Genomic DNA, 19077 nt, shown 5'->3' on the forward strand with positions numbered 1-19077 from the left:
TGTCTTGGATGACATGAAGGCCTGTCCCCAAGGCACTTGGGTACTTTTTCCCTGCCACCACCCCCCCCCCCCCCCGCCCCCTGCCCCCAACAGCCACCTCTCCTGGGAGAAATCTTGAGTGATGTAGCACATCAGCAGGTTGGATTCTTTCTTTCCTTCCCAATTCTGAAAAACAGTGAGAGTTCACTCCTTACCATAGGGTGAGAAGGACCTGCTTTCTGGTCCCAGATTGGAAACTTGCTGGCGTAGGTTGTGACCTTGACTGTGCCATGACCTTAGCTGTGTCACGGACAAACTTCAACCCAAGTTTGCCCACTTTGGAGGGAGGTTAGTTTTGGTCATAGGTTCCTCTGGGATGCCGTAAGACCTGGATGGGGAGGGTGTTCCTGCTGTGTGCGGGCACTGCATCTCCACCGGAGGGTACCCGGCTTAGGGCAGCAGCTACTTCTTGCCTCCCGCACCCCTCCCTCTAAGGAATTGTAGCAAGCAGGCTTTTCCTTCTCCAGTGGGCCATGCTGGAGCTTGGGGGGCTCCCTGGGCCGGGTGAGGTCACAGAGCAGTCCCTGGGGCTTGAGAAGGGGCTAAGTAGAGAGATTCTACCTTTTGCAGAGATCCCTACCTCTACAGGGGATGAGGAAGAACTAAGAACACAGACCAAAATCAATTAGAGGAATCAATGCCCCTGAGTGCAGTACACTGTCTTCCTCCTCTGCTCTCACTCACCCTGCTGTGAAGCCTCCTTCACTCTCAGAGAAGCAGAAGGTTCAGTTAACCGGCGGGCTGGCTCCTTCCTTCGGGGACGGGCTGGCTCCTTCCTTCGGGGCTGTGCCTTGGGATCCATAATGACTTGGACCAAGGCAATGCTAATCGGGACTCTGCTGTCCTTAGAGAGCAACCTGGGACCGGAAAAAGGCTGGTAAACCTAAGATAATCCAGACTCGGGACACAGAGCTGGACATTGTGAACCTGTTTCATGTGGGCAGGATCCTTTCTAGCCCCAAGCTTTGAACTCCAATGATGAAGACAGACAGGACCAAAGTATAAATAACAAAAAGGATTTTGAATCTCATTTTTTTTTTTAAACATAGGGAAGGGAGAAAGGGATTATCTCAGATGTCCTTAGTGCAGATACAGAATTTATAGGCCTAGAGAGCTGCTGTCATTTTGTTTATTCATATGGAACCCAGATTGTCTAACACAGGTCCCCAAATCTCAGCTGCCTAACTTTATCCCACTTAGAATAGGACTTTGTGTAAGTTAAACCACTAACCTAGCCCATGGAGTTAGTATAAGAATTAAAGGAGTATCAGCTTATATTCCACCAGCAACTTCACTCCTTTTTATTTTCTCCCCATGGCAAAGCCCACAAAATGAGAGTTGGTGTCTTCATCCAAGCCTGGCCATTCTCGAGGAGATGGCAATTTCCCTCCCCCATTCACCGTGTTCAAATCGCTACCAACATCTCGCGGATTCGTTTTAGAATGCACAGTCTCGACAGCCACCTCCTGTTAGGTGCTCTCATTACCTCAAGACAACACGGTCACAACTGCCCCCCAACTCATCTGTATCTTTCATACCCATGTCGTATCGGTATGCTAAAATTATGAGGTCACTTACCTGCCCAATGCCTTTAGTGGCTGCTTGAGGCTCAAGTCTAAAGTCTGTGCTATGTGGCACTTGACCACGCCTCCCAGTTGGATCTTTCAGATCTCCTCCCAGCGGGCCTCTCCAGCTTGTGCTCTAGGCTTTTCTCAACTACTGGATGTCTCAGTCCTTCCTCACCACAGCAGCCTCACACATAACTCCCGTGCCTGAAACATCCCTGGACACATTTGCTCACACCCCAGGATGAGTCTCACTTCTGCGAACAGTGAGATCTCTTTGGACAGCTGTCCTGAAATCCAGTGGTCCTTCAGGTTGCCAGAGGCGATGACTACCTCCATCTCTAAGTGCTTCCCGAGGGAGACACCCCAGCCCTATACCCACAGCCTCTGGTGCAGTTCTGAGCAGAGATAAGGCATCTGGTAAATTTATTCTGGTTGGCTGGTGGTGAATGTCCTGGGTTGGGCTGCTGTCCTGTGGTGGAGCACACCTCAGTGTTTCCTGGTGTGTTTTTGAACCATGGGGGTGCCATTTTTTTTTAAACTCTTGGTTGGTTTCCTCCTGTAGGCGAGGGAGCCCCCAGCCTTCGCCCTTGCAGGAAGGAAGAGATTCTGCACTTTGTGTGGGTGGATACTCCGTGCCTCCTTTCTCCTTACTGCTCTTGCTTTGGATAGACTCTTCTCCACAAGACAAAGGAGAGGAGGCACTGAAGTTCATGGTCCTCTTTCTCTCCCCCTGAGCATCATGACGCTGAGTCTGTGTCCAGAGGCTGCCCACCCCCTCTCCATGCAAACACAGGCACACAAAGGTGGGGCCCATGGAAACTGTAAAGGACACAGGGAATCTAAGTGTGTCATGTCTCATTTACCAACGGACACCCGCCCCCCCCACCCCAATAACTTCCTCTTGCAAGATCTGCTCCCATCTTCTCGAAAACACTCTCAGCTTCTCTTGAACCCTTGCTGTTTTTAAATCTGTTTCTCATTACGCTTAGATCCTCCTACAGCCTCATTCTTGCTTTGGATCCAGGAGGGAAGGGGTGAGACAGGCATTCTGCCAGCGGCTTTGTGTGTGGTATCTTGTCTAACTTTCACCAAGTTGCTTTTTAAGAAATCTCTCCACTTTGCATATGAGATAATCGAGGGTTCAGAGAGATGAAATTACCCCTGCCTAACACATTCTCCTCAGTAGATCCTGGTGAATGGATTGAACCCTAATCGAACAGCCAGCCGTTCAGATTGGCATTTGGAAGATGGTGATGGGTCTTAGTGCAGAGAGTTCAAGGTAAATGTGTCCCACAGTCACACAAGCCAGATGGTGGTGGTGGTGGTGGTGGTGGTGGTGGAGGTGGTGGTGGAGGTGGTGGTGGTGGTGGTGGTGGTGGTGGTGGTGGAGGTGATGGTGGTGGAGGTGGTGGTGGTGGAGGTGATGGTGGTGGTGGTGGTGGTGGTGGTGGTGGTGGTGGTGGTGGTGGTGGTGGTGGTGGTGGGTACTTCTCCTTGTCCTTGTGAGGATGGTCCTGAAGGCCTGGAGCTTCTCAAAGTCACTCACTTCCTACTACCAGAATCCTGTATCCCTGTTCCCATGGGAACTCAGTCGAGCGCATCCCTGGCTGCCTTTACTGCTTGCTCAGTACACTTAACTACAGGTGGGGGACAAAACCGATGTTTCAGAGCCTTTTTCTCCTTATGCTCAACGAGGGCTTAACAGAGGCAGGCTGTGTGTATGTGGTCTGAGTAAAGGAAGCATTGCTCAGCAGTAGTTTTGAAGCCTCTAGGGTATCCTTGAAAGAGAGACCTTTAAGGGATACAAATGAGTGGAGGTGGGCAAGGCCTGGACCATCAGAAGGCTCTGGAAGTAGACGAGTGAGTGAAAAGGCCTTTATTTATTTAATGCCGAGGCTCTCAGCCTCTGAGGGCTTCTGAGCTAAGAGTCCCTAGAGGTATAACTCATATTGCTTTTCATCTTTTAACCTACACTTGCCTACACTTGGCTGACATCAGATCTTTAAGTTCCCCACTTTTTGGAAAGAACCTAGGAGACTTCCCGAGGTTCTTGGGAAGTCATTTTGTAAAACAGAATTGGCCTGGAGGAGGGACGAGAGAGGCCAGCATTCTGGTGCTTCAGTACTGAGCATTTCCCCATTTCCTGCTGGAAACCCTCCACTACCTAGTTATCACAGTGTTTGTTGTTGGATGTAGGGTCTAGGAACATTGTCTTTCAATGGGCTATATGAGACACCTATTAGGTGCTTCCCACAGTTGGGAAAAGCTGCCTTCCTGCCTAAATCCACAAGATGGAAGTTGCTCCCTCTAGCTAAGGCTCCTGGTTTTGTGAGTGACCCCTCTCTTCACACTAAGCAGATTTCTAGCATTTCTTCTATTCCGCCGTCTTGATATTTAGCAATGTTTTTTTTTTTTTTAAGACACTCCCAAATAAGCTTTGGATGTTGACCACTTTCTTTCTTTCTTTCTTTTTTTTTTTTTTTCAGCGTTGAAAGTTGATGAGACATGGTGTAAACCAGGCCCTAACAATCAGGGTGTGAGGAGCTGCAGGCAAGACACACAAGTGCGAAAAGCCAGGGATTCAGGGTATCGGAGGGTGTATCAGAGAGGAGCACAGAACTAGGGTGCCCAGTGTCGGTCGGTTGTATGATCCTGAGAGCGTTGCGGTGTGTGCACTGGCTGTCTGCCGCCCCGCCACATCCGTCAGCAACCTCACTTCGCCTTGAACCCTTTCCCAGCCAGACGCTTCTTTTTCGGTGGTGCTTCTGGGCTTTTATTGTAGATTCCGTGACTGAAACACGCCGGTGAGCCGGGCCCAATGGCAGATGGATCAGTTGTCCCCTTCTTCCCGGCCTGGGGAGGATTTCCTATCCGGAGGGGTCCCCACCTGCAGCCTCGGGACCCGGGAGTGGCCAGCAGCTCCCTGACTAGCTCTGGGGGAGCCCAAGCAATCTCTGTGGGGGGTGGGGCTTGGAAGTGGAGGCCTCGGTGCTCTAGTAGGTTGTGGTGCGAACCCAGGCTAGTGCCCTGGCCTCGGAGGAGGCAGTTGGGACGCCTAGACAACCTTCTTTCTGGTCCAGGGGATGAGAGACCAACTGGGAAAGAAAAGTCTGGAATGGCTGCAAAGCTGATGTGTGTGTGTGTGTGTGTGTGTGTGTGTGTGTGTGTGTGTGTGTGTGTGTGTGTTGGGGGGTGGTTACTGAAGAGAGGCGCCAGTGAGCAGTGAAAGTTCCCCAAGCTCCGCATGCAGAACACATGTGTAGGAGCGGAACCCAGGCATTCAGGATGCTCTCCTGCTTGGAGGGCTGGCCTGCGGGGCATCTTTGGGAACCCTAGTTCCTTTGGGGTGCTACCCAGACCGGCTTCTTACGAGGGATACATCATCTTGCAGAGAGTGATGCTCTCTTCCAGACCTCCACCTGGCCGGGGCTTTTCTGCTGCCCTGCCCCCCCCCCCCCCCCATGCATCCAGGATGGCTCCCGCACCGGGGGCCTCAGTGTCCCCCAGCCTCACTCAGCTTTCCTAGGCTTCCAAAACCTCATGGCCCTGGAGGAGTCCAGTTCCGGGGGAGTGGCGCTTGGGGGGCGCAAGCCCTCGTCTAGGGGGAACGAGACAGTGCATGGAGAGGAGGGGGGCGTGGAGGCTTCGTGGGCTTCGTAGGTTTGAGCGTGGACACTAGCCCGGGGATCCAGTCGGTTTCTGGCCGAGGCGGCAGGCTAGTCCCAGGAAGGGCGGACAGCTGAGCAGAGGAAGCCAGCGGTGGAGCTCACCCCTAGGCCAGTGTTCCCTGGCGCCAGCACCACCGCCGCCTTGCTGCTACCACCGCCGAGTCTCCACCACGGCTGCTGCAGAGTGTCGCTGCTCCGCCGCGCTCCCTCGCTCCGAGCTGCCAGCCGCCAGGGAGCCGGAGCGCCGAGCCCCGGGCAGAGGAGTGGGGAGAGGAGTGAGAGCCTGGGCGAGGGAGCCGTGAAGGGGGAGGGAGCGGGCGGAGGGAGGAGCAGGGAGAGAGGGAGTAGGGAGGGAGAGGCAAGCGAGGGAGAGCGGAGATCGAGAGCAAAGAGCGAGAGCGAGGGAGAGGAGAGGGAGGGAGGAGAGAAAGACACACGCAAGCACAAGCACCCCAGCACTGGAATTCCATTAGAAAAAAGTGAGCCCAGCAAGGGTTAGCGGGAGAGATTCTTTTTTTTTTTTTTTTTTGAATCTTTTTCTTCGTCTTGGTGCCAAAGAAGCGACTCTGGTCTCCCGTCCTAGAAGCTCCTACTGGATTGCTCCTTATCCGTCGTCGGTGGATTTCTTTCCTATTTGCATTGATTCTGACCCCCCTTCCTCGTTGCTTTCTTCTAGCCCTTCACTTTCAGATCGCCTCGCCCCCACCTCTCCAGTCCCCTCCTGGGAAGTGCAGGGGAATTGGACCCGCGGGGACTCACGCCTTCCCGGACGCGCGAAGGGCTGGGCTGACCTCAGGACTAGTCTGTTGGCTTAGAAGGCAGCCAGACACATAGCTACGTGTGTTTGATTTCAGTGGCAAGGGGGACGTCGAGAGGCAGCCCACCACCCGCCTCCCACCCCACCCCCTCCAGCCAGCAGCCAGAACCCCAGGACTCCGGATCTTCCACCGGCGGCCCAGCGGGATCTCCGCATTGGATTTGGGGGTCATTATCATTGCTTGGCGGTTATTATTATCGTTGTTATTTTATTTTTATTTTTTAAACCCAAGGGAGAAAGACAGACACACACACACAACTGTGGGATTTATTTAACATGATCTTGGCAAACGCCTTCTGCCTCTTCTTCTTTTTAGGTGAGTACCTGCAGGTGGCGAGTCTGGGGGCCACACCGGGCTGCGCGCGTTCAGGCGCCCGCTGGAAGCTGGGCACGGGGGTGGGGTGGGGTTGGGGGCTGCAAGCAGGGCGCCGCGGGAGACAGCGGGAGAGCGCCGTGCTGGGAGACTGGGCCGGGGCTCCGAGGGAGACTCCGGGGAGGCGAACAGCCCGGGAGGTTCTGGAGGAGGGAGCCGTGCGGTAGCTGGCTGGTTGCGCGGAGGACTGAGAAGGAGACTTCCAACATTCAAACCATCTCCGCACGCACTCACGCGCCGCGCGCGCACACGCTTACTTGCAGGCGGTGATAACGCTCATTTCTCTCAAAATAATGGGTTCAATTTGCAGCAAGTTAGGAAGAAAAAAAAAAATACAACTCTTAGTGTGGAAGAAAGGAGGGAGGGGAGAGGCTGGCGGGTAGCAGCTATCTAGCTAGTCTCTCCTTTCCTGATTGCTCTCTGAGTCGGTGGGTTTCTGCAGAAGGTCCTGGTTTGGACGTATGCGGGGAGCCCTTGTAGTCACCTCCTACTTGCCAATCAGCCTCAGGAAAGCACCCCATTTCCCCACTCTCAGGAGCACTTTGCAAGTTTCTTCCTACCCATTGCCTCCTTTTCCACCTAGACCCAAGCCAGATGGATAGGCTTGAGCGCAGGCTTGCAAATAGGTGTTCAAGGCCTTCAGAGCAACCGCCCTGGGGCCCGGGGCTAGGGGCATAAGGAAAGGGGCCAAAGTTCGCTCCTTGGGAAGAAGAAGATGGAGTGGGGAATGTTTGCAAAGGGGGAAAACAGATCTTAAAGACCACTCACTGCTCATCCGGTTAGCCCCCTTCCTCTGTGACAGGGAGGAGTGGCTGCCCAGTGGTTCTGATCTCCAACAGAGCCCCCCCTCCCCTTATACTTTGTAAAAGCTCAGCTGCTTGGCAAGCAAGGTCTAGGGATAGAATCTGATTTCCTCTTGCACAGGTGAAGAAAAGATGTTTACAAGGCTGTGTGTGGATTCTATGTTCTGGAAAGTGTGTGTGTGTGTGTGTGTGTGTGTGTGTGTGTGTGTGTGTGATCTGTTTCAGCGCAGGTGCTGTTCTGGGGGTGGGGTGTCATGGCTTTCTGGCAGTCCAGAGAGACTTAGGCTACCAAGCAGGATCAGGGGATCACCTTTACCTCCAGCAGAAAGGGTTGTGGATAACCCAGACAGGGAGGTAGACTTTGCTGATGGAGGATGTGCATGGTCTAAGGAGTGCCCTCCAGATTGGTCCTGCAGATTTGTAGTCTGGTAGAGTCAGTGTTGGCTGTATCCTGGGCCCTTTGCTTGCTCACCGACTTTCTACCTCCTAGCTATAGCAGCACTCCCAGGGGACAGTGCCCTGCCCTGGGGCGTGGCCTTCACCAGGCTTGCTTTCACCAGAGGCAGTAACCCTGTGGGGTAGGAGGGACAGAGTAGGAGGGCAGAAGATGTTCTGGGCTCATATTCATCCTGCAGCTCTTCCTTTCGAGCAGCCTTAGGGAAGTGGACTCTCATTCTGAATGAACTGTCACAAAATTTGACCTTTTCTTCATTGATGGTCTGAAAACACAGCTTTCTGGGGCTTAGAATGATCAGAGCCAAGAGGAAAAAAAAATTGCATTTCAGGCAAAAACCAGCCAGATTGCCTGGTGTTGAATTGTACCCTACCACCATCAAGGATGCATGCTTCCAGGTGTAGGGGATCCTCTCTGAAGGCTAGCAGTAGAGGAGGACAGCCCCCTCCAGTAACAGACCCCAAGTTGCACATGGGGTGTTCCTAGCTGAGGAGACTGAGGAGTCAGCTCTCCACAGATGTGGCTCTGGTCATCCTGCACATGATGGGTGTGTATGGGTATGTGAAAGCATGTGTGTGGAGTATGAGCAGAGAGCAGAGATGTCCACCACCAGCTGCTATCCGGGGGCTGAGATGGGAAGAGGGCAAAGTGGGAGAGGAGAGGGTTGACTAGCATCTCCTTGGGTCATGACTCTTCGGTCCCCTCTCCCTTCCTGAAGTTGGGCAAAGGGCTCAACTGAATGACAGACTGTGGGATTCTGAAAGGCTCTGATAGGACAGGATGGGGCGGTGTGAAGGAAACTTAAATCCAATGGCCCTTTTCCTGGCTAGAAGACCATAGTTGGGAACCAGTTGGAAAGTCAATTCAGAATGGAGATTCCTTAGCAGCTTGAGATTTCAGCCTCAAGTCGGCAGTTTGGCTGGGGGCCATAGTGAAGAGTCGTGTCCCCCCCCCCTCCGCATCCCAACAAGGGCCTTCAGATGCCCTTTCAAAGGCTCTGAGTGAGATTTAGTGTCGGAGGGCTGCAGTGGAGAGAAAGGCCTTTTAGTCCAGCCAACCAGATTCCAAGTGTTGGCATACATGGAGACATGGAGAGAGTGACTGGAGCAGAGTGGGCAGAGGACCCATACCTAGTGGCATTCTAGCACACATCTGGCTCTTGAGAGGATGCTGGATGCAGGAGGGCAATCTGGACCTCCACCCTCCTTTCCCCTGTGTTCCTTGTTAGGAACTGTCCATTCTTGATAGATCCAAGTTTTCTTCCTTCAGACTAGGAAGCCAGCCTTTTCTCGATTCTTGGCTAGCGGCTCCTGGTTGCTGAGATTCCCTTCTCTGGCTGGGCTTGGATGCTTCTGGGAGTTTTGAAGCTGAGTCCCGGAGGTAAGGACAGTTGGTGAAAGGATATCCTGGTCCTTTGCAGAGCATATCACGAACATCAGCTGGCAGGACAGGGAGCCAACAGAGACTTGTGTTAAGGACATCCTAGGGACTCTGGGCTCAGTTTCAGGGTAGGCAGAGAGAGAGTTGCTTTATCGCTGCATTCTCTGGGCCTTCTAGCCTGACTTTCAACCTGTGTGAATTCCGAGGCTGTAGAAGACCCAGGATGCAAGCTTGTCCCCTTCTGAGCCTCCCTCGGACAATTCAGCCTTTAGCTCAGTCAAGTGGAAGGTGAACTCCTGCTGCAACCCTGGAACAAGTCAGTGGGAGCTCAGGATTGGCTGACGGAGAGGGGGCAGACAGGTGCAAGTTGGGGGCGTGGTGATTCAGCTGTTCCTGGGTGGCCCAGAGGCACTAGAGTCCTGTAAAGCGATGTAGGAATCTGCTGAAGCCTAGAAAGAGAGCTGCTACCTCAGCGTTTGTGGAGGACACATCTAAGGCTGGGCAGACCTTGCTTCCAGTAACTCTTGCTCCGTATAGGTTTCTACCTCATGTTTCCGTCTCAGTGTGGAACGTTACGTTCTTCAGCTGTTTCTGTTCTGGGACAGGGGTATGGTCAGCGAGAGAAGAAATTTCCCTTTGCTCTAACTGGAGCCTCCTGCATCGGGAGTCCGGCTCCCCTTCATCTCCTTTGCCGTTTCCTCGTGGGAAAGGCCCAAGGCCCATTGGGAATGATTTCTTTCCCCCCAGCAGGGGCTCTGGGGAGTGATAGGCTTGCTGTGTGCAGGTCTACCTGTAGGTGTCGCTGTCTCCCTGCAGTAGCTCCCCCATGAGCAGGGCCTCCCAGGGAGAAGGCCTGAGAGCGGCTGGGCAAGAATGGGGTGGGGGAATTCTGCGGTATTCCGAGGAAGGGACTAATGGCCTAGAATTTTATTCTGTTTTGGAGTGGGAGGGAGTGGAGGAAGTCTCTCAAATTATTCTTTGGGTCTTTCAGAAGGCAGTCGTGGCTCTCGCAGTTGTGTGGGGCTTTTTTTTTTTTTTTTTTTTGGGTGGGGGGAGGTTTGCAGGGTCTGGAGTTAGAAGTTTAGCAAGCACAGAGAGGCAGAAGATGTCGTCCATATCTGGAGGAAACCATTTTGGGAGCTTGGCTTTGAAAAGGTCTGGCCAGCTTCTCTCTGCCCTTCATGTCCAGTCTTCAAGCCCCTCCCTTCTGAGGATACTGTTGGAAGCAGATAAGAGGGGTGGGTTAAAGCCAGCTCAGGCTGGAAGGCAGGGCCTGAAGGAGGGACGTTCTTTCTTTTCTGTAATTGATTGATTATTTTGCTTTTGGAAGGAATAAAAAAAAAATAGGTATTTCAGGGTAGTATAGGGAGAAAAAGAAGGAAAAGGAGGCTCAAAGGGAAAAGGTGAGGAGGTATGCTGAGAACAGAGCCCCTGGGAGACAGGAAGCAAGAGAAGATGAGAGATGGAGGTGGCAGAGGCTAGTCCTAATAGGGAAGGAGCGCCAGGGAGAGCAGTTTTGCTCCTGTGCTTGGCCCAATGCATTCTCTTTCGCAGGGGCCTGGGGTGGAGCTTGGCCATGCAGGGACTTGGTCTGGTGTGAAGTTGGCAAATATGGAAAGGCAAGTTCTAAAAGGGGTCTCTGCTTCTCCCTCCTGGGCCTCCTGGACCACAGGGTTCGGCTGGTTTCTGGTCGTCTTCTAAAAGCCTAATGATATGGAAGGGTGAGGCTAAGGGATAGAGGGGGCCTTTCTGTCTCTCCGTGTGTGACCTTGAGTTGTCTTCCTCCTTTGGACCTGAACTCCCCTGGAATGTGATGTTGAGGCTTGATTCTTGGGTCTCTCTAAGGTCCAGACAGTCTCTGAAGGTTCATTGAGTTTTAGTGCCTTCAAACCAAGGCCTTGGATGGAGCAGAGGTTTGTAGGTTGGGAGTTGAAGTGAGATCACTCTGCCCAAACCCTGCCACGCCTTGTTAAGGCTGTGACATTCTGTCTGGACTATTGGCATGTTAGCCCACCTGCAGTTTTCAGTGAAGGCCTTCCTGGATTTATCCTGAGGTGTTCCCCTGCCTAGGATTGTGCTCAAGGAGGAAATGAATGTGAACCATGGCTGTAGGGGAACATGGCTGACTAGGTTGGGTCTGAGCTGACCTTGATCTTGGTGTACTTTGGTATAAAAGCGGGTGAGAAGTTCCTTCCAGCCTTAGGCCTGCCTTGGGGTCGGAGACTATGGTAGCCCTTATTCATGCTTGTCTTCCCTCCCCACTACCCAGACGAAACCCTCCGCTCTTTGGCCAGCCCTTCCTCCCTGCAGGGCTCTGAGCTCCACGGCTGGCGCCCCCCAGTGGACTGTGTCCGGGCCAATGAGCTGTGTGCGGCCGAATCCAACTGCAGTTCCAGGTACCGCACCCTTCGGCAGTGCCTGGCAGGCCGGGATCGCAATACCATGCTGGCCAATAAGGAGTGCCAGGCGGCCCTGGAGGTCTTGCAGGAAAGCCCACTGTATGACTGCCGCTGCAAGCGGGGCATGAAGAAGGAGCTGCAGTGTCTGCAGATCTACTGGAGCATCCATCTGGGGCTGACCGAGGGTAAGCCTGGGTGGGCCCCGAGGAAGGGTGGCGGCGGCTAAAGGAATGTATCCCAGCCAGGGGGTCAGAAAGGAGGACTTGGGTAGAAGGGTGATCTGCTCTGCTCCCCGTGTTACCCACAAGAGAACCTAGAATCGAGGGGAGGTGGCTACCCCTCCTTGGAGGACAATGGCGATGGAGAAAGGGATATGACAAGGATGGAGGATGAGCTGGAGGACGGGATGCAAGCAAGGGCAGCATGAAGTTGTGCCCAGGAGAGGGAAGAGGCACCAGGCAGAGAGAGAAGAGGAGGTACCAGCCCCTGCCACTCTGATGCCCTGTTGCCTGGAGCTGAGCCCAGAACCTTGCTCTCTTTCTGTGGTCTTTGGGTTCAATGGCTGACCTAGGCACTTGATACAGAGCTTAGGAGCTCAGGATGGGACATGAGCAACAGGTCCTAAGTCTCTAGGCAAGCTCCTCCCAAGTCTGCCCAAGGCAGAATCTGAGAGCCCCTCCCCCAGTGACACCCCCCCAGTACTCCTCCTCGGTCCAGACGGGGCCTTGAGATTTGCATATACTTCAGGATGATTGGTCACCTTGGCCAGATGCTCATTTACTAAGTTAGCAAGCACTCGTTGAGAGTGCATTGTTGCTTTGTGGTGCTGGAATAGTCTAGAATCTGGTGTTGTCTTTGCCTTCATGGAACTTACAGCCTGGGATGGAATGCAGTAAAGAAGGTTGAACTTGCCATCTGAAGGCATAAGTGTTGTGATGGAAGAATCCAGGGCATGGTAGGATGCCTCAGAGGGGCATCTAATTTAGCCCTTGTTGAACAAAATCTAAAGAGCCTTCTGGGAAGATGCTGACTCTAGGCTGGGATGGAGTCACCACCCAGGTGAAGTACTAAGAGTGGGCAGGTGGCGGGAGAAGCATGTTAGGGTCAGGCCTGAGAATTGAATCTTCAAGAAGAACTGGAAGTAACCGGACAATGCAGAGTGTGGATTGGAAGGCTTGGAGGGGTAGGAGGAAAGAGACCTGATGGGCAACAGGAAGCCTGAATGGTTTTAATTCAGATTTCAAGGGAGCTGATCAGATTGATACTCCAGAAGAATGTCCATGTAGTTCTAGGGAAGACAGTCAGTTGTAGGGACTGTGACCCCAGGCAGGGATAAAGACAGGAACAGACAGGGCAACCAAGGGGAAGATAGATGTAAGTGCTTCCGTACAAGGTAAAATCAACATGTTTTGGCAACTACTGCCTATGAGCTGGGAAGGGAAAGCGTGGCCCTGGAAGACCCCCCAGCTTCCTGTGCCTGCAATGGCTTTGGGTAGAAGAGGGCAGGAGGTGTGGCGTTTCTCTGGGGCTCCCTACCTGTCATTGGGTCAAGCCCCACAGACATGCAGGCATGGAGCTCAGGGGGGGATCTGGTTCTCGAGAGATTCTGGAGTGTACACGAGCCTGTGTTTAGAAGCTGGAGCTGAGACAGTGGGTGCAGCCACAGAACGAGGGTGGTGGGGGAGCTCCTGGACCACTGTCGTTAAAGGATAGGCGAGGGAGGGATGCGCACAGGTGACTGGGAAGGATCCGGAAGAGGATTGGGAGGACCATCAAGGAAACAGAGGACTCTCAACAGCTCACACACTTCAGCTCAAGCGGGAGAAAGACTGAGGTATCCCTGCTGCCACTTGGGTGAGCCTCCTAGGAGGCTTCTGGGGACAGAGCCCTGGTTAGGGAATGAATGGAGGCAGAGGATTGGACATGATGAATATGGATAACTTCTCCCAGATGTTTTTTTTTTCTTTTTGTAAAGAGAACAGAAGGATGACCTATTTTCTCTTTTAAAGGTGAGAGAAGGTGGGGCTGTCTAAACCCCAAAGGAGGAGAAGAGTGATGGAGAGGTTGGGGGAAGACAACAGGAAGGTTCTCTGTGTATTTATGCCTCTGGGAGTGAAGACAGGGGTGGGTCCAGGGACAGAGCTGGCCCATTAGCCCAAGATGAGAGAAGAGTTCCCTTGTAGAGTACCAGAAGGGAGGGTGAAAGGAAGGAGGAGTCTAGCTACAGAGTCCTGAGAGAGGGATCCCCAGCAGTCACCAAGATGGCTTAGATATGCTCTGAACATAGGAAGTGCATACGTTTAGTCATGGTATTACTGCCATCAAGAGCAGAGTGATTCTATAGGCATTAGGTGCCTACTTCTCTCCAGCAACTCCATTCTGGGAGCTAGAAGCCCTGAAGAAGGCAAGGCTGTCCTAATACACATGTACTTCTCCACATATGACACGAGGAACTGTATACCTAATGGTCTGCCTCTGGTATGCACATCATGGAGCTTCTTGCTTTTCGGAGTGGATAGTTTTGTCTTTTGTTTTCATTTTCAGAGGTTTTAAAAAGTATTTATTTTGATTACTTTTAATTATGTGCAGGTGTGTACGCCTGCACACGGTTATGAGCATGTGCCTGCAGGTGCCCATGGAAACCAGAGGCACAGGATTCTCTGGAGTTGGGAGTTACAGACAGTGTGAGCCTGCTGGGAACAGAACTTAGGCCTTCAGACAGCTGGTAGAGGTGGGCTAGCATGGGTTGTGTAGCAGCAGACAGGGAAAGTGATGGAACTGACTAGAAGTATCCCAGGCTGATTGGATTTCTTAGTAGGAGCAGCCCTCTCGCCTTGGTGGCTCCCTTTGGCATTGTCTTGCCAGTGGGCAGGACAACCCGTGATCAGAAGCAGTAGGAGTGAGGCATTTCTGTGTGATGGGCAGCAGTGAGCGTGATGCTGTGTGGATTGATTTGTCACTACCATGGGATCTTCAAGGCCCTCTTGGACTTGGAATACCTCATTGCACATGGCTGTCTTTGGTTCCATGTCTGGAGATGACTTTTGAGTTCATTCAATGACCACCTGTGAACTCTACTGTATGCCTCCGAGGGTATGGGGCGCACAGAAACTGTAGAACCTATGCTTGCCATGAGAGGGTCCCAGAAATACACTCTGGCTTGCCCCCTTCTATCGACGCTTGCCTCTTCTCTCTAAGAGGCTACCTCTTCTCCTAGGTCTCAGGGCTGGAGACTTATTGTTCAGGATCCATCAGGAGAAGCCAGGAGGCCTTTGAGCAGGAGGTTACATCCCTGTGAGTGATAAGGTCTGCCCAAGAGTTAATTCATGGTAAGGTTGAGTCATTTTCCTGGGAGAGGCTGTAGGTACCTTCTCCTTACACCTTAATAATGCTTAGTAGTTGGGCTGAGCCTGGGGCCCAGGGAAGGGCAAGACCCACCGAGAGAGGAGAGATGGGGGGTGGGGAATGGGACCTTCCTCCAATTCTTGGAGGTCAGTTGTACTTGCCCAGATTTTTGTTTCCTCCATCCAGTGCCAGCACCCCATACCTGTAGCAGGAGCTGAGGTGGCATTGGAGGAAGGGGAGCCAGTGTGACAGGCATATGACCCCTGAAGATGTGGCCACTGAGTTTGGGGAGTCAGAGCTGTAATCCATTGACCCTCTTCGTAGGGGAAGCCGAGTCACAGAGATAGAATGATTGTCCAGGACATACAGCAAGCTGGTGGCTGAATCCAGGGTCCTCACACCACATCCAGGTTTCTTTTGGTTGTGCCGAGGGTGATCCTGTGGCCGGGAAAAGGGCTGTGGGTGGTGGTGGTGGTCTCTTTTTTTCTTGTCATCACAACTATGCATGGCCACAGAGGGGATGTCACCAGTGGCTGTTCCAAAGGTGACTCTGAAATTCAGGGTCCCCGGTCTTTAGACCATGAAGAGCAAAGGCCCACCTCATGTGTCAGTACCCAGGGTCTGCACCCTGGATCTGGATATCGTGGCCCAGGCTTGATGTTACCTGGTGCCTCCAGCAGCAGGAACAGACCATTTAAATGATAGTGGGCATAGAGAGGGAGGAGCCCTGGCTAGCCAATGGTGTGGGCTGTCCTGCAGCCAGACACAGGGCTGTGTTTCCTACCTTAGGGCAAGGGGGCAATTGGGCAGTGCAGGGGCAGCAGAGCTCTGACCACAGGGCCTGTTGAAGAGCCACATGATACTTGGCAGAGTGTCAGAAGGTGAGAGAGCATTGTACTCTAGCACTACCACCCCAGGTCTAAAGTCAGGCTGTGCTGCTTACTAGGCCAGGAAACCAAGTCACTTTGGAGCAAGTTACGTCCCTCTGCGCTCCTTGCTCCTTGTCAGAACAGTAGGGGAGCAATAGCACCTGCCTCTCAGAGCGGGGCGAAGAAGAGAGTAAGTTAGTGTGTCTGAAGCGTGCTTGGGGCTGCAGCATGCAGAGGGTGCAGTGCAACTTTAATTTTTTTTTTTTTCAAATCCTAACAGCAGTTCCCACACTCTTACATTGTTTGGGTTTACTATGCGGCAGTGCCTGGGGGCCCCACCCCCGGGAGTCTCCCAGGAGAGAGTAAGTTGAGCCTCAGTGGGCGCAGTGGGTGGCCCTTAGACCATGAGAGGCGATGGAGGAGGCTGCGAGCAGATTCTAGTGGGGTACACACTGTGTGGGTTGGCTGCTGCCTGGCACGCGGCATTTCCCATGAGGCAAAATGCAGGCTGGGACTCCTCTCAACGGGAGGGAGTGAGCTCCTTCCCTGTGCCTTGGCTATCTTTGCCCAAGGTGGCAGGTACCTTCTTTCATAAAGAAAGTACTCAGTAGCTATGAGCCATCCCAGGGCTAACTGGATCTCGAGTCCCGCTTCTCTGTGGCCTCTTGGGCTGGATAAAGGAACCTCTCAAGGGGCAGTCTCTGCGCCCTCTTTCAGGGACATCCTTCATAGATGCTGCTCACCCAGGCGCTCCGTAGGCAAGGGTGCCTGCCTGTGGCGCCAGGCCCTGCTGGATAGGAAATCGATGTGTGAGGCTGTGGGTCACCCCCTGTCTGCCCCTCCCCATCACCACACACTCAGTCTGAGCGAGTTTGCATTGATTTCTCCTCACTGGTCAGGTCTCCGGGGGATATTTCCTTTCTTGCAAGGTGTCCGCTGAGGGTATGGGATTCTCGATAATGTGGTGGTGGGGGTCTCCTGGGCATCCCGGGCCATTTATTCCCTGCCGTTCACTTGCCTTCCTACTACAAGTCTCTGATGCCCTCTGAAGCTTTGAGGAGGCACGTGAGATAGCAGGTCATGGGGAGGTTAGAAGGGTGTCTGTTAGAGGCCAGGGAAATAGGCGCGTGGGGTCAGACCTTTCACCTAGTAACTTTCGATCTTCCTAGCTAGACTCTTTCTGGTGACATGACATTAGGCAAAGGGGAAATTCTGAGTGTGGGTCTCCAGGAGACCACATGAGCCCTAGCTCTGCCACACGAAGCTGTGTGACACCCCCACTCCCACGTGCTACGCTGCTGGGCTACCCACGAGCCTTCTCTTGTGAAACAGGGAAGTTGAACTATAAATTTTAGTAGGACCTCTGTCTCCAGGTTCTGTGATTTGCACTTGACCTTCCCATGGCTACCTTTTCTCCCAGACTCCTTTAGAGAGGGTTGGTCCCGCCGGGAAGTCACATGGCAAGCAGTCATACCTGCTCTAATTGGTGAGACATAACTTGTCTCTACGCAATGAACTTTCACCCCTAACTTGCCTGCACAGCATTTTCCACTTCAGCAAGGGCTGGCCTCCCTCCCATCCTAGATGGCTTGGGGTGCGTTAGAATTTTCTTAGGCAGAGTTACTGTCTGGTGGTTTACCTGAGAGGAGCCTGTGTCTCATGCCCCGCCTCTCTTCCAGGTGAGGAGTTCTATGAAGCTTCCCCCTATGAGCCTGTGACCTCACGCCTCTCAGACATCTTCAGGCTTGCTTCAATCTTCTCAGGTAAGTGACCCTCACTGGTGCTTGTCCTGTGTTTTCCCTCGCATCCCTGTGACATAACCCATTCATCTCTTGGACTCAGGTGTCTTTCCTGGTCTTCTGTTGACTCCATTCTCTGCCTGCTTGCTCTTTACCATTTTTGAGCCTTGGCTCCTGGCTTTTAGGAAGCCCCCTGGCCTCCTTCCTTCAGTAGTGCCTAGAGTTAAGCCTCTGTCTGGCTCCTTGGTGGTCATGGATAGATCTTGAAACCTGATGCTGCTCGGATGTTCAGTCACCCATCCCATCCCCGTTTCTTTTTCTACTTCTCTGGCTCTTCCGTTTGGTATGTTCCTTATTCAAGTTGCTTACCAACCTCTTTGTGCCTCAGTTCCCTCACTTGTGAATGAGGAAGTCCCTATCTGCTTGGGTTAGTAGTGAGTCAGTGGACTGTAAAGCATATGGCATGCTGAAGGATCCTTATGTGTGTTCTGGAAATCCTGGTCATGTTTGCTGTTATAGATTGAGGCTCTTTCATCCTAAACACCCAAATCCAACATTGCTCTAAGATTTAAAATATGTTGAGTACCGAGATGATGCCGCCGGGGGGGGGGGGGCATACTCTACATCTGATCTTATGTGATGGGGCAAAGTAAAAAAGCAGGTGTACTGAAAGTATTGTATAAGAGGCCCTTCAGGCTGTGTGTATCTGTATGCATGAAACAAACCAGTTTTGTGTTTGGGTCCCATCTTTATGACATCTCATTATGAATATGCAAATAGCCCCAAACTGGTGACCATCTGAAATACTGAGCATGTCTGGTCCTTAGCAGTTCAGATAAGGCGTACTCAGCTATATTAGTGTCTCCACTATCCAGTCTGCTGTGGGTTTCCTTTCTATTGCTTGAACCACCAGAGAGGCATCTGAGGTGGGAATCACCTGCTCCTGGGTGATTCCTTGAGGAATGAGAAAGACCATGCTGGGCTCTTGCTTTGCCTGTTGGGCCCATGCTTGAGAAGGAAATGAGGGATAGAGGAGTGATTTAGCCAGGAAAACACTCACTTTGTAAGCATGAAGACCTGTGTTCGATTCCCAGCACCCATGTAAAAAATGTTGGCCATGGTGGCACAAACTTGTAATCCTAGAGCTGGAGGCAGGAGCATTCCCTGAGGCTTGCTGACCTGCCATCCTAGCCTAATTGTGAGTTCTGGGTCAGTAAGAGACCCAGTCCCCATGAAGGTGGATGGAATTCCTGAGGGTGATGCCTAACATTATCCTCTGGCCTCTGTGTGCACACACACCTGTGCATACATGAACACACATACACACACACCTGTACATGCATGAATGTCCATACAGACACATATACATGAAAAACATTAGAAAAAAAGGACTAGATGAGGTTTGTGATCCTTTCTTCTTGTTATTCCCTCCTGTGTTTGGGAGGCACTGGGGCCAGCATTCTCTATCTTGGAACTGGTCTTTGTCTCTGTCTCTCTGTCTCTCTCTCTCTCTCTCTCTCTCTCTCTCTCTCTCTGTGTGTGTGTGTGTGTGTGTGTGTGTGTGTGTGTGTGTGTGTGTGTGTGTTTGTGTGTGTGGTCAGCTCTTACCGGCTCTAGTGGCCA

The 19077-nt window shown here is 52.5% G+C and overlaps 1 protein-coding gene across 3 annotated transcripts in view; it reads left to right on the forward strand.

The window, feature by feature from the left end:
- Positions 1–5677: 5677 nt before the first annotated feature.
- Gfra2 (GDNF family receptor alpha 2) overlaps positions 5678–19077 on the forward strand; it is a 100067-nt gene continuing 86667 nt past the window's right edge. The window contains exons 1-3 of one of the 3 annotated variants that reach the window (XM_006989118.4): positions 5678–6408; positions 11372–11686; positions 17395–17478. In XM_006989118.4, coding sequence (XP_006989180.1) covers positions 6369–6408; positions 11372–11686; positions 17395–17478 — 439 coding nt within the window. In that variant the 5' untranslated portion in view covers positions 5678–6368. The remainder of the gene's footprint in view (positions 6409–11371; positions 11687–17394; positions 17479–19077) is intronic. The other 2 variants (XM_006989119.4, XM_006989120.4) reach the window with 2 other exon arrangements.

This window comes from Peromyscus maniculatus, chromosome 9 (genome assembly GCF_049852395.1).
Source record: "Peromyscus maniculatus bairdii isolate BWxNUB_F1_BW_parent chromosome 9, HU_Pman_BW_mat_3.1, whole genome shotgun sequence".
NCBI classification, from domain to species: domain Eukaryota; kingdom Metazoa; phylum Chordata; class Mammalia; order Rodentia; family Cricetidae; genus Peromyscus; species Peromyscus maniculatus.